This window comes from Oncorhynchus mykiss, chromosome 28 (genome assembly GCF_057628025.1).
Source record: "Oncorhynchus mykiss isolate SJ-2025 chromosome 28, ASM5762802v1, whole genome shotgun sequence".
Taxonomy (NCBI): domain Eukaryota; kingdom Metazoa; phylum Chordata; class Actinopteri; order Salmoniformes; family Salmonidae; genus Oncorhynchus; species Oncorhynchus mykiss.
The window spans coordinates 10,152,680-10,166,616 of NC_143049.1; the positions used below are offsets into that span (position 1 = coordinate 10,152,680).

At 47.5% G+C, this 13,937-nt stretch overlaps 2 protein-coding genes across 2 annotated transcripts; both read right to left on the reverse strand.

The window, feature by feature from the left end:
• Positions 1 to 396: 396 nt before the first annotated feature.
• On the reverse strand, positions 397 to 8,305 carry LOC110508462 (leukocyte cell-derived chemotaxin 1). Its single transcript, XM_036966816.2, has 7 exons — positions 7,949 to 8,305; positions 7,571 to 7,711; positions 6,805 to 6,945; positions 6,572 to 6,685; positions 3,050 to 3,203; positions 2,125 to 2,231; positions 397 to 1,398 (listed from the first exon to the last, which is right to left on the reverse strand). The coding sequence occupies exons 1-7, from the start codon at positions 8,018 to 8,020 to the stop codon at positions 1,174 to 1,176; spliced, it is 954 nt and encodes a 317-aa protein (XP_036822711.2). The 5' UTR covers positions 8,021 to 8,305; the 3' UTR covers positions 397 to 1,173.
• Positions 8,306 to 9,665: 1,360 nt separating this feature from the next.
• On the reverse strand, positions 9,666 to 13,723 carry LOC110508463 (protocadherin-8-like). The gene is made up of 3 exons (XM_021588994.3): positions 11,104 to 13,723; positions 10,741 to 10,975; positions 9,666 to 10,542 (listed from the first exon to the last, which is right to left on the reverse strand). Exons 1-3 carry the CDS (start codon positions 13,519 to 13,521, stop codon positions 10,175 to 10,177), a joined length of 3,021 nt encoding a protein of 1,006 aa, XP_021444669.3. The 5' UTR covers positions 13,522 to 13,723; the 3' UTR covers positions 9,666 to 10,174.
• Between the last annotated feature and the right edge of the window lie 214 nt (positions 13,724 to 13,937).

Consider the following 13,937-nt stretch of genomic DNA (forward strand, 5'->3'; position numbering starts at 1 on the left):
CCCCTCCCATACCCCTGCCTGAAGCTGCTCTCCTGACATCAAAAGGAGCTAAGCACTTTGCATCGCGGGTAAGATCAGAGCGTGACGGCTGCATAGTCTTTTAGTCTCATCATAGTCGCCCAGACCTTTCAAACTCTGCTGCGCTCCAGTTTTTTAACCTTATTGATCAACTACTGCGTTGGGTATAAACTCCAGTGTGTTTGCGTGTACATAAGGCTGCTTGCGGAAGTGTGCCTGCATGCGAACTGTATGTATAGTATCATTGATCTCTGTTGTTGAACCATATTATACAGTAGGCTAATTTGCTTTGTACAGTATGAATTGTCTTCTCTGTTCGGGTCAGCACATTACTGAACTAATGTGTTTAATATGATCGAGTGATGGAAAAATGATGCGTTTTATATGGTTACTTAAAATAACATTTTATTCATTGAATTGGCACTTTGAAATAGTTATTTAATGCTGATGGAGAATGCCAGATGGTGTACAGTAGATGTTGGTAGTCTCTACTTCTGGAGAAACTGTTGGGGAAATGAATAACAACGGTCTGGAGGACAGAAACACTTCTCACTAGCATGATGAATAGCTACAGACACACACAGCTGACAGTCTCGTCCCAACTCGTATACTTTAACTTCTGCCTACAGAAGACTTGTTATTTCTGACATTTGTTTCCATCAAAAAGGCAAAGGAAAAACTGAAAGGTAAGTTTACACATCACTAACTGTCGTGTCAATCACTAATAAGATAAAACTATTGACAGAAAATATGTAAATTATTTTAATATTTGGTTTCAGGTGACAAGATCAGACAGGTTGATGTCACCACAGGGTATGTAGTACTCTTAAAGAGTATGGTATGAATAATGATATACAACTTATGTTATTGTAGCATACATATTTCTCTGTTATGGTTGAAAACTGAATATCCTTGATTGATTGTTTGCTCACTCCCCTTTAAAAAAAATAATAATAATCTTTATCTCGCTCTTCCTCCCTTGCCCAAATCTTAAGTGAACTGCACTATACCTAGCCAAGCTAAGTACTCAATTTGGTTGACCTATCTCCCCCCCCCCCCCCACTACTCTCTGTTTTTCTTTCCTCTTTCTCTCTCTCTCTCTCCACCACCCGTCTTTCTCTGGATTCTACCACTCCAGGTCTAGGCAGGGGGTGTTTAGAGGATGCCCAGGATGCGACCCACCCACCAGCGGCAGGGCATGATGACTCTGCAGGCCACCCTGCACCCGCGGTAGTGGTAGGGCCAGGGTTGGAACCCCCCCAGGGGCTCACAGATCCTCTGGCACTGGGTGTGGCTCCTCCGGCACTCCGTACAGCACACGCCCTGGTGGTCCAGCATGGGGTCAAAGGTCATTGTGCCCTCCTCGCCCTCCAGACCACGCTACAGGTTGAGTGAGAGGGGAGAAGTCGTGTTAAATACTGGTAGTAGCAGCATCTGTAGACATGTCTATGTAGAAATGCATCTCTGAAGAACTAAGAAATATCATTTCTTATTTAATGGTTTATCTGAAATGCAAACACTGAGTTCTATGTCTGTTCTATGTCTGTGGTGGTCTGGGGATGTCTGGGGGAGGAGCAGTCGGGATTAGGGGTAGTCTAGAGGCCTACACATGGAGGGGGTACAGGGCGTGGGGAGATTCATAGTGGAGCTATTCACACAGAGCCTCAATGGAACTTTAGATTGGTATTCTAAAGGAGTCTGAGGCGCAAACAGACTCAGGGTGACAGCGATCTCTCTCTCACACACACACACACACACATGCTCTGAGGGACAGGCGTGCACACACACACCCACACACAGTTGGGGTGACAAGCGTGGCCGCTCAGGGTGATGCCGTGAACCCAGCATCTGTTCCTGCTCACACAGCTGTGCATGCTGGGAGAGAGAAGGGACAGGAACCATTTGACCCGTTGTCAGACGCTCAGCTGTTGACATGGGCGTGAGCGCGTAACATTATACTGTGTCTCTAAGAGGATGTGCAGTCTGGTTGTTAGAACAGGCCTGTGGTGACACAGCAAACACGGTCTATGAAGGCCAAACATTCGAGCTGTGCTGCTGGAGTTTGAAGTTACACAGCACGCTGATTGAGTGGGCGAAGGCACTCACATGATAGGGGTTCTCAGGGTTAAATTCTGCTTCCGGGTCCACTTCCTCCTCTGCCCCCGGTGCCTGGCGGCGCTGCCGAGGGGCTGCCCTCCTCTTCCTCTGCCCACCTGGGGAGAGCACAGAGACTGTCAATATGCCATCTAGGCCAACACAACATATGTTGACATCGGGGTGTTATTGGAGCCCCCTTTGGAAGCACCACACCTACACTGAGTGTACAAAACATTAAGAACACCATCTCTTTCCATGACAGACTGACCAGGTGAATCCAGGTGATCCCTTATTGGTGTCACTTGTTAAATCCACTTCAATCAGTGTAGACAAAGGGGGGGAAACAGGTTAAAGAAGGATTTTTAAGCCTGGAGACAATTGAGACATGGATTGTGTATGTGTGCCATTCAGAGGGTGAACGGGCAAGACAAAAGATTGAAGTGCCTTTTGAACAGGGTTTGGTAGTAGGTGCGAGGCGCACCAGTTTGTGTCAAGAACTGCAACGCTGCTGTGTTTTCACGCTCAACAGTTTCCTGTGTGTATCAAGAATGGTCCACCACCCAAAGGACATCGAGCCAACTTGACACAACTGTGGGAAGCATTGGAATTAACATGGACCAGCATCCCCGTGGAACGCTTTCAGCACCTTGTAGAGTTCATTCCCTGACAAATTGAGGCTGTTCTGAGGGAAAGAGGGGGGGGGGGGGGGTATGCAACTCAATATTAGAAAGGTGTTTTTAATGTTTTATACACTAATTGTGAAAAGAAAACACTAATTGTAATGTTTTGCTTATTTCCAGTGCATCATGTTGCTATGTGCATTGTTTGGAGATGACCAGTCGCTTTCACAACTTATTGTTGTCCTTCAAATACACACTTTACTACTCCCATATAAGGACTTGTGTCTGAGAATATAAAGGTGCTAATTGGGTACCGTTGGGGTAGGTAGGGCGGAGCCAGAAGATTGGCAGGTCTCCACACAAATCGCGGATCTTGGAGCTGAGGAAGGTGGGGTCAGAGAGGGGCATGTCAGCCGCCACCCAGATCAGAGAGTCCTCCTCAAACTTAGCAGGCATCACCTCATCCTCCTGGAGAGAGAGGGGGGGGGGTGGATTAATGTAATTACAGGATGAAGATTAAAATGTGTATCCTATAAGGCCTATATTCAATCTACAGCGTTGAAAATCTGCGCTGCGGCGTGATTGAAGTTTAAAGGTCATTCCCATTTGAGCCGACATATGCAGTTTACCGTGGCGTGAACGCAGTCTCCGCGAACGCTTGGAACCTTTGCGTTTAAATTTAGACCGTGCAGATCTTCAGCGCTACAGATTGAATCGAGCCCAATTAAAACAACCCATTTCACTGCACCAGTGGATGTGACAATTAAAACAACCCATTTCACTGCACCAGTGGATGTGACAATTAAAACAACCCATTTCACTGCACCAGTGGATGTGACAATAAAAACAACCCATTTCACTGCACCAGTGGATGTGACAATTAAAACAACCCATTTCACTGCACCAGTGGATGTGACAATAAAAACAACCCATTTCACTGCACCAGTGGATGTGACAATTAAAACAACCCATTTCACTGCACCAGTGGATGTGACAATTAAAACAACCCATTTCACTGCACCAGTGGATGTGACAATAAAAACAAAAAGAAACAAAAAAACGTAGCTCTGGGCTCTACCGTGTTGACAGACAGACAGACAGACAAGCTTATAAGGAATGTCCCTGGGCTTACACTGTCTGACTGATTTTCCTGTATCATTTTCCTGTATAATTGCAATATTCTTGCGACTCCTTTCGACCCCCTTGTTTGTTTTTTGATGTGGTTTCCTGTCTCGTTCCTCATTGTCTGTTTTAACCCTTTGCGTGTTTTCTTAATGCATAGCGCAAAAGGGATATCCCTCAAGCCTTCTTGTAAATATATAGTTCCTGACCTGGTGTTCATTAGACAGACAGATTGGATCTGGGTTAGAAACGTACTTTACTCATTCCCAAGGGTAGATTCAGCCGAAGACACAGGAGCTCTCCTGTCTATGAGAAGCCCTCAGATTCTCTCCAGCGTTTAGGCGCTTCAACAACGTCAAGAATCATTCACATCAAGTCAACAAGCTGAACGGAAAAGCAGGATGGCCTACATTTTATAAAGTCTCCCTGCTGATGTGTAGATCAAACACACACACACGCACACACACACACACTGCTAACATGAATAATATTATTGTATTACTAGAGTAATATACATGTTACTGGTTACTCAACAGGTAATAGATAGTTAGGGGAATGCTATCATCTAACCTACATGTACACACTTTTATTTTTCATTTTAAATTATTAGCTTGGGGTGCAAACAACAGCAAGCGTTCTCCAGTGCAGGACTGATGAGTTTACCTAACCCATTCTCTCTGTCTGTCTGTGTTTGTCTGTGTTTGTCTGTGTTTGTGTGTTGACACTGATAAGAGTTTATCGTGCCCATATTTCCCATCACTAAATCACAACCGATAACCCAGCAAGATCACACCCGATAGACTTCCGTATTCAACGTTTGTCCACGTCCCGAGGACGTTGGGAGATGCCTTCAATTACCGTCCAATAGGGGCAACGTGAGCACATATTACTCTCGAGCGGCTTGCCAGGCGAGGATCTCGGGTTCAATCCCAGTGCTAGGCAATCGTTTAAAATGGTTTCTGTTTTCACCCTGTCACAAACCTTAACCCTTACCTTAACCAGTCAGAGTTATTGCCTAAACTTAACCGTCAAGGTTTTTATGGTACCAACCTTAATCCTTACTTACATTATATATACAAAAGTATGTGGACACCCCTTCAAATTTGTGGATTCTGCTATTTCAGCCACACCCATTGCTGACAGGTGTATAAAATCGATCACACAGCCATGCAATCTCCATAGACGAACATTGGCAGTAGAATGGCCTTACTGAAGAGCTCAGTGCCACTCAACCTGGCACCTTTCCAACAAGTCAGTTTGTCAAATTTTGGTTAACTGTAAGTGCTGTTATTGTGAAGTGAAAACGTCTAGGAGAAACAACGGTTCAGCCGCAAAGTGGTAGACCACCCAAGCTCACAGAACGGGACCACCGAGTGCTGAAGCGCATAGCACGTAAAAATTGCCTGTCCTCAGTTGCAACACTTACTACCGAGTTCCAAACTGCCTCTGGAAGCAATGTCAGCACAAGAACTGTTCGTCGGGAGCTTCATGAAATGAAAGCCTTCCCAAAAGAGTGGGGGCTGTAATAGCAGCAAAGGGGGGACAAACTCCATATTAATGCCCTTGATTTTGGAATGAGATGTTCGACAAGCAGGTGTCCAAGTACTTTTGGTCATGTATTGTACTTTCACTTTACCCATAAACATTTATGCCACCTGGACGAAATTTAAATACTGAGATATTGTTGGAAGACCAGCCTGCAGCTACTATTATAACCACATCTCACTGAGCCCAACATGCACACAAACATACACTGCCTAGCACACACAGTGGAATAAATAAACGGCTGTTGACGAGGCAGAGAGGCGTGTGTGTGTGTGTGTGTGTGTGTGTGTGTGTGCGATGGCCTGCGATGGCCTGCGTGATGTTTAATGATGTGTGCATGGAGCATACACAGCGCTAACTGATTTAAATAATCAGAAAGCCTCATTTGGGCAGTGGGACAGCTTACACGCATTCACAAACGCGCAGACAGAAACACAGACATCTTGCAGCACTGTGACAGCTTGACAGGCTTGTTCAGATGTTGTTAAGATCAGTGTGTTGATCCAACCCGCCTCATTTCAGTTTGGCCAGAGAGAGACTGTGAAAACATGACTCACGAGTGAAAGCAATCCCTCTCTCTGAGAGGCACGCGCGTGTGTATGTGTGTTTACTGGCGGGTGGGTGTGTGGGTGTCCTCTCGGCTCACCTTCCCATCAAATACTTCTTAACTGACTTCACTTTGAGAGAAATGGACAACATGACAGTTAGGGTTATCACACACAACTTGCGGTATGGGGGGTGGGGGAGTTATGTACGTCAGGTGAGTCCAGATCACAGGCCTTGTTTGGGGATAGTTTGTGGCAGAAGAGATCCTCCAGATCAGAGCGAGAGAGAGCTCATGTTTGGGGCTGGATACCAATCTGCTACAATCTCTTCCTTTACATGTACAAGCCCTTACCCTCGGGCTAAACACATCCAAGCCAACTAACCACAGACACACACACACACACAACCACACAACCCAGCCAGTAAACCACTCAGTTCATCATACATCTCTCCTGTAATCTCTTAAATGAACTCAGTCTCTATATCTACCCCAACCCCCCACAACACACCACAATGTTAACTGTGTCTGACAGTAGAGATAGGTGTGTCGTGGTAGTAGGTAACCCAGAAATACACACAGCCAGAAAGACGAGAGAGAGAGCAGGAGAGCAGGTCATTCCTACCAGGTCGAATAGAAGAGAGTCTTTGTTGAGTGTTTCCACGTCAGGCAGATGAGCTTTGACCTGGGTCTTAATGTAACACTTCTCTCCTCCAGCAAAACGGATACCAGTTATACCCTGGGGTGGAGAGGAAGTTGCTTGTAAAGAAAATAACAACGTGCATCTGACATGTTACAAAATGGATTTAGCCTTCAATGTACCAATTGGAATTATTTCTGTTGTTGTTTCAAACGTACAATCTGGAAGTCGTGGACCTCCACTGCCTCCTCCTTTCCACTCCCAGTACGGAACCTCTCCATGTTGTTGGTAGCATCAATCTCCATAGAGCCCTCCTCCACCTTACCATTAATACTCATGCTGTAGTGGACGTTGTAGATCTGCCACACACACACACACACACACACACACACACACACACACAGGGAATGTTATAACACCCGTAAGAAGGAGTTTGGTGTGTGTGTGTGTGGGGGGGGGGGGTAGATTCTCTATCTGGCTCGGGGGCAGGAGTGTTTTCTTCTCCTTCTTCGTAATGGGTGGGCTTTGTCGACACCTCCATCTCCATCCTAGAAGCAGCGACAAAAACAACCAAATGATTTTCCTATTCTCATTCAGGCAATGCATTTAAACTCATGCAGGCCTATAGCTACCAAATGCATTCAAATCATATACATAATTGTTTTATTATTTGACAGTAGCCTAGGCTTACCTCGATTACACCTCTCGTCCCCGGGACATCAGCAGGACCCTATGAGCCCCCCCCCCCCCCTCCCCTCCCCTCCCCCCTCCCAAGTCTCAGAAACACAAGGCTTCCATTCATTATACACTCTTGACTTCTACCAAGCGCTCCAACACCTAAATGGCATAGCTCAACACAATGATATGATTTATCAGCTTTTAACATTAGGCCTGCCAGAGACTAGAGTCGCTGGTTCAAGGCCCAATGCCTCTTGAATTCGCTGTAGTCCATTATTACAGAAGGATTCATGTTAAAACTCTTACATGTTTGTTGTTAATATTCCAGAAGTAAAAAGCTCCGATAGCCCCGAACAGCAGCAGTATTGCCCCGGCGATCAAAACCACAATCCCGGACTTCAGCAGGCGGCCGGTGGCCACCGGTTTAACTGGCACCGCAGTGTATGCCTGAGATGAACACATCAATCATTTACATGAATGCCACCTATACTGGGTTCGCAAATTGAAAATTGTTTGTAAAAAAGGTTTATAAATCATTTATAATGCGTTCCCTTCATAAAGTCCAACTCAACATCAACACCTACATAAAGATTAGCCACATAAAGTTCCTGACCCTAGCCTAGGCTATCTGGCACAGGTATATCATTTAGAAACTCAAGCAACGATATATGATAGTCTACTTACAGGTGGCATAAACTGTTGCAGGTCCTCGGGTCCCGCTAAAGCGATGGGCACTTTATCTGAACTCTCGGCCATGGCTGCGAGTGGGTCTGAGAGCCTGAGCAAAGGTGTCCACTAATCCTCTCTCTCTGTCTCTCTCGCTCTCTTGTTCGCTCTCTCGCTCTCCCTCTCCCTCTCTCTCTCTCTCTCTCTCTCTCTCTCGTGCTCTCTCTCTCTCTCTCTCTCTCTCTCTGGGACAGGGCAGGGCTAACCAAACTGCCTATTCATGCGCGATGATTGTTATATTACCTGCCTGGAGAAATAAATCCCCCCAAAACCCGGTGGAAAGTATGCGCGTGCGGCGTGCCACACCGGGAATCTTTTAAAATTGTCATTATGTTGGCTTGGCGCCCTGCCTCGGGACAGGGGTCCATCAAGGAATGCAGAGTAGAACGATGTTACGGCTTTGGAAGACTGAGAGAGAACAGGCTGTTCGGATCTTGAACCAACAACAGGGCAAGTGCGCTACCTTCTGTGCAAAACGCGTCCAGACAGCGTGGGCCTACACAACCTAAGAAAGCCCTTTGTCAAAATGTGTGTATTTACATTTGACAGGCATATATGATGCGCAGTGGAAAACGTCTGGGTTATATTAATGTATTTCTCCAACATTTCTTTGGGAGTCCTATTCAAACGGGAACGCGGATTGTTCCGTAGGTGGAACACAAATGATGTAAACGTGCACAGCTGATGCAGAGGCTGTAAGGAAGCCTTTCCTTAAAATCACCCTGGAACATACAATACGCTCAGTCAGAGGGGATCTGAGCTGCTCTTGTAGTAGTCTCTCTCTCTCTCTCTCTCTCTCTCTCTCTCTCTCTCTCCCTCCCTCTCTCCCTCTCTCCCTCCCTCAGTTCTAACGGGCCGAAGGTCCGAGGTGGATCCTGTGGAATGTGTGGCATCCTATCTCGAGCTAACGATACAGTATGGGCCACTCAGTGAAGGCCCCATGGGAACAAATATCCATCCAAAATGCTTATCTCAAAGGAGACGTGGGATATCTAGTTCCCAGCTGTATGTGCGCTGATTGAGTTATCATTACATGCTTTATTACCAAACACATTAATTACATCCTGTGGTTAAAGGCAATAGTCAATCGACTATAGTTCTCTATCCAAACGTATCAGGCGTGCTTTTACGCATAGGCGCCCATTGGGCGTGTGCGTTTTAATTGAGTGCTGTGCGCAACTGTTTTTTATTCTGTGCCTTGAGGAGGTCTGTTTACAGACTGCATTAGACTCTTTAGACATGCAGAAACCCCTGGAGATTATAATATACACGGATGAGTATGTTAATCTTATTGATGAGTTTGATTGGCTCCGACTGCTAGCCTCTGGCGAGAATGATTAGACCGCAATATCGTTTTGTTGCCAATAGTCAAACTAAATTATCAATCAAATGTAGACGAGACGGTTGTAGGTGAAATGTCCCCCTTCACTCCTCCACTGTCCTGTCAGAGCGCACGGTTTTTTCAATAGCGACACCTCTCGGCTCCAATTGTACAGCAGTATTAGGGCTATTATTTAATTGTCAAAGGGGGCTAAGTGCCTTGATTAATATGCCTCTGTTTAATAACATAGAAGCACTTTTCATTGAGCTCCCTTATCCCTCCAGGACTAAGAGTAGCATGTCTTAAAATAGGTTGATGTAGGAGTGAGTGAACATAAATAAGTCAGGGACAAGATTAAGGTTTCAAAACGGTATTTCAACGTTTATTTTCTTTCGAATATTGTGATAGAAAATCGAAACAATTATTACATCATTGCATTTAAATAAATTCATACATAGTTATCAACTTGATACATTGGGTCTCCGGCATCAAACCGTGGTTTCTGGGCCATTTGAATAGTAGGCATGCCTTAGAATCAGTATAATTACAATTCATATGTACACATCGTCGGTGTTTAATTATGATTTTTTATAAAAAAAATAAACTCTCTTTATGTACAAATCCTTGCATAAGTTACACAGTATATGTCCAACAAAGTCTTAACAGTGATTGGATAGAGTCCAAATGTGACTTTTACATTGAAACACTTAAAAATTCAAAATACACAAATATTCTTTAGGATATACAAACTAATTTGCATGACAAATAATCTCCTACATTTGTAAGCAACATGTAATTCTCATTGTCATGGTTTTATAAACGAAATGAAACACATTTTTGAATGCTGTTATGTAGGTTCTTCTCTAGACTTCATTGCTGGGACACCGTGTTGTGGTCGGACCGTAGACTGGGCTAGTGATTTCACTAATCTCCTGAACTCTCATGGGTATGGGAGGAGTGACCAGGACATAGTCATATTCTCTATGCAGAACCTTCTCATACACACTCTGCAGGCCGGTTGTTTTGGGGATGTGAGCCTGGTAATAATTGTCCCGCCGGAGCGAGTCTCGGGGCAGCGAGGCCGTCTTGGAGAGACTGTTGAAGGAGGAGAGAGTCTGGCCGGTGGGGGTGGGGACGGGCGAGGGACCGGTGTTAGCGTGGACAGTGGAAGGGCTCCAGCAGCGGTCAGAATGACCCAGAACCTTACACTCGCTGGTACACGCCCATAGACCTGAGAGAGAGAGAGAGAGAGAGAGAGAGAGAGAGAGAGTGTGTGAGTGTGTGAGAGAGAGAGAGAGAGAGAGAGAGAGAGAGAGGTTAGTCTCCTTGTGCGACCAAACAGAAGCGCAAAACCCCGTACATATTGACTTCCTTTGAATGACTGTAATGGTTATGGTACAGAAATATAAGTATCAGCAGTATCTCTTACCACTCTGGCCACCCATGGGGGGTACCGGTGCTCCCTCCTTCTTCAGGTCGGTGCCACTGATGTCACTATCGCTGTCGTTAAAGTCACTGTCGCCTTTCCCGCTGTCCTTCCCGCTGAATGCGGGGTCTCTTGCGGAGATGGTAGTGTAGGAGTTGCCCTTCCAGATGGTGATTGGTCTGACCACTTCTTTACCGTTATTGTAGCCGTTTCCGTAGCCGGGCAGAGTGGAGTAGCCCTGCGGGAAAGAGAAACAGCACAGTTCAGCACCATGGACAGTAACACATTACAAGAGCACTGTATGAGGCTGAGGGCACATGCAGAGGAAGAGAGTGAGAGGAAGGGGGAGAGGGAACATAATCTCACCTTGGGTTTGCTGTCCGGTTCGTAGACACACGGGGCCTCGCTCCCATCTTCTGAGGCGGAGCACAGGTCACTGCTACCAGTGTGTTCCCCGGCAAAACCAGGCTGGCTCGAGAAAGTGTGGGCTTCAAACCCTCCCACGACTCCGTGGAGCGGCAGCAGAGGGTTGTCGCCGTTGTTTTTGCCTCTTTCCAGAGTCTCCTTCTCCCCGTACGAGTCGGTGTCATCTCCAGTCTTGTCCCGTTTCCGCCGGTTGCAGGTGGTGGCGATGAGGATGATGGCTAACAGCAGGAGCGTGCAGCTCCCCGCGAGGACGATGATAATCACCACTGACAGGTCCCACTGTGTGTGCTCCCCTGCCTCCCTGCTGCCTGCCCGGTACACGGTCCTGTCGCTCGGAGGGGCGCCCGCAATGATGAGGAAGTGAAGCGTGGCGGCGGTGGTGAGCGCAGGTCTCCCATTGTCACTCACCGTGACGGTCACGCGCAGGGTCTCGTCCACGCCGTGACTGAGCACGCGGTTGAGGTAGACCTCTCCGGTGGCTTTGTTAACGGAGAACACGGATGCTTCTCCAAAGGCAAGTCTGTAGGACAGCTCTGCATTCAAGCCCTCATCAGCATCTTGCGCCTCCACCCGGGTGATGACGTAGCCTGAGGGCGCATCCCGGGGCAGCAGAACCTCCGCGGACCCATTATTGAGCACGGGCTGGTTGATGACAGGTGCGTTGTCGTTTTGGTCCACTATCCTAATGTTAACGGTCGTGATTCCGGTGAGGGGCGGGGACCCACCGTCGCTGGCTGTGATGCGGAGCTCGAGCTGTTTCATGACTTCATAGTTGAAGCTCCTGAGTGCATAAAGGGAGCCACTCGCGGGGTCCAGTGAGACAAAAGCAGACACTGGAGAGCCCATGACATAGGCGTCAGCGAGCTTGTAGCTCACCTTACTGTTGTGGCCCAAGTCCATGTCCCTGGCGACCACCGTGGTGATGTAAGCACCCGGTGCGTTATTCTCCACCACAGCCACTTCATACACTGGCTTACTGAACACAGGGGCATTGTCATTCTCGTCCATTAACCGGATGGTGTACTGGGTGATGGTCCGGAATGGTGGGGAACCCAAGTCCTCTGCCACCACTGTTAGATTATACTCAGGGATTTGTTCCCGGTCCAACGGGCTTGTGCTCACGATCATGAAGCTGTCCTCGTACGCCTGCTGCAACCTGAAGTGGTCATGGCCGTAGAGCGTGCAGTGCACCTGTCCGTTAGCACCAGAGTCCCTGTCCGAGGTGCTGACTAGAGCAACAAAACTCTCGCGTGCCGCAGACTCCGTGATATAGGCGATTCCCGCGGTGATGGAGGTCATAGGCGTGATGGAGATCTCTGGCGCGTTGTCGTTAACGTCCTGCACCTGCACCACTATCTTACAGATAGCCGGGCTCGGGTTTGGACCCAGGTCAGTCGCCTGGACGTCGAATTCGTACGTTTTTTTGCTTTCAAAGTCAATGGGGCTCTCAAGGGTGAGGCGTCCCGTTTTGCGGTCCACTCTGAAAAGTTGTCGAATCTCTGATGGCACCTGGTTACCAAACCCATACACCACCTCCCCATTCAGCCCCTCATCCGGGTCTTCTGCGTTCAGGTCCAGTAAGAGAAACCCTACCGGTGCGTCCTCAGGGAGGTCGACTGAGAAATTGTTCCTGTCGAACACCGGGCTGTTGTCATTGTAGTCTTTCACCTTGACGTTGATGCGAGTCGTTCCAGTGCGGGACGGGTTGCCACCATCCATAGCAACCAGCTCGAGCGCATAGGAAGCCTGTGTCTCACGGTCCAGCTCCTTCATGAGCACAAGCTCCGCATATTTAACCCCGTCGGCTCTGCTGAGCACATCTATGGTGAAGTGACTGTTAACGGATATCTGGTAGCTCTGGATGTAATTCAAACCCACGTCCTCATCCACAGCGAAGTCTAACGGGATCCGCGTGCCCACAGCTGTGTTTTCGGAGATCTCCAGACTCGACTCTTTCCGGGGGAACTCGGGGGAATTGTCGTTGATGTCCTTGACCTCCACCTCGACGTGGATGAGTTTGAACTGCTCTTTGGAGAAGCTGACCACATCAAATGCGATGAGGCAGTGAAGGGTGTGTTTGCAAATTCTCTCTCTGTCAATTCTCTCTCCGATAGTCAGCTGGCCGTCGCTCTCCCTCAAACGGATAAAAGACGAGTTGAACTGCTTCATCATCCTGAAATTTGTCTTGGAGCCCGAGGAGGGGCTGATTGAAATGTCCTTGGCCAAGTTTCCGATGACAGTCGTCGGGGCGTCCTCCTCAAATGTCTCATACTTCACCGTCTTTCCCTCCGTGAGAGCGGGCAGGACAGCCAGTGAGGTGCACACCAGCACCCACCAATTCCACCCTCTCATACCCATCCTGCCAATTTAAATAACACAACAAAAATCCACTAAAAACTGTCTGGAGCTTGGCTCAACTATTTATTCAAACAAAAGCACTTTCCAAGTCTCGTTGGGTACGACAGTGTTCGTTTTAGGACGACGAGGTAATAAAGCTCTAACTCTCTCCGCGGTGCTCGCTCCGAGGTGTGCTCTCTCAGCGCGAGAGGGCTGCAGTGGCGGGAGGGTTTATACCGCGGTGCATGCAAATGAGCTGCACTGTAACCAATCCGCGCGTTGAAAACGAAAAGGGGACTTCTAAAAGACCTCTAAGCCTGCTTAGAGATTCCTGGACTGTGCGGATAAACTTGGCACAGATATGTGGTCTAAAGGCAAGGCTTGATTGTAATGTTTTGTTTCCGTTGATTATTTACGTCTTGTTGGTCTGTTTAATG

Coding starts and splice junctions, on each gene's coding strand:
- LOC110508462 (XM_036966816.2), bottom strand. CDS start 8,020: ATGGCCGAGAGTTCAGATAAAGTGCCCATCGCTTTAGCGGGACCCGAG. Junction 2,232..3,049: donor CCGCCCTACCTACCCCAACG/GTACCCAATTAG, acceptor TGCTCTCCCCAG/GTGGGCAGAGGAAGAGGAGG. Junction 1,399..2,124: donor ACCCTGAGAACCCCTATCAT/GTGAGTGCCTTC, acceptor CTCAACCTGTAG/CGTGGTCTGGAGGGCGAGGA.
- LOC110508463 (XM_021588994.3), bottom strand. CDS start 13,521: ATGGGTATGAGAGGGTGGAATTGGTGGGTGCTGGTGTGCACCTCACTG. Junction 10,976..11,103: donor AACCGGACAGCAAACCCAAG/GTGAGATTATGT, acceptor TCTTTCCCGCAG/GGCTACTCCACTCTGCCCGG. Junction 10,543..10,740: donor CCCCATGGGTGGCCAGAGTG/GTAAGAGATACT, acceptor TCTCTCTCTCAG/GTCTATGGGCGTGTACCAGC.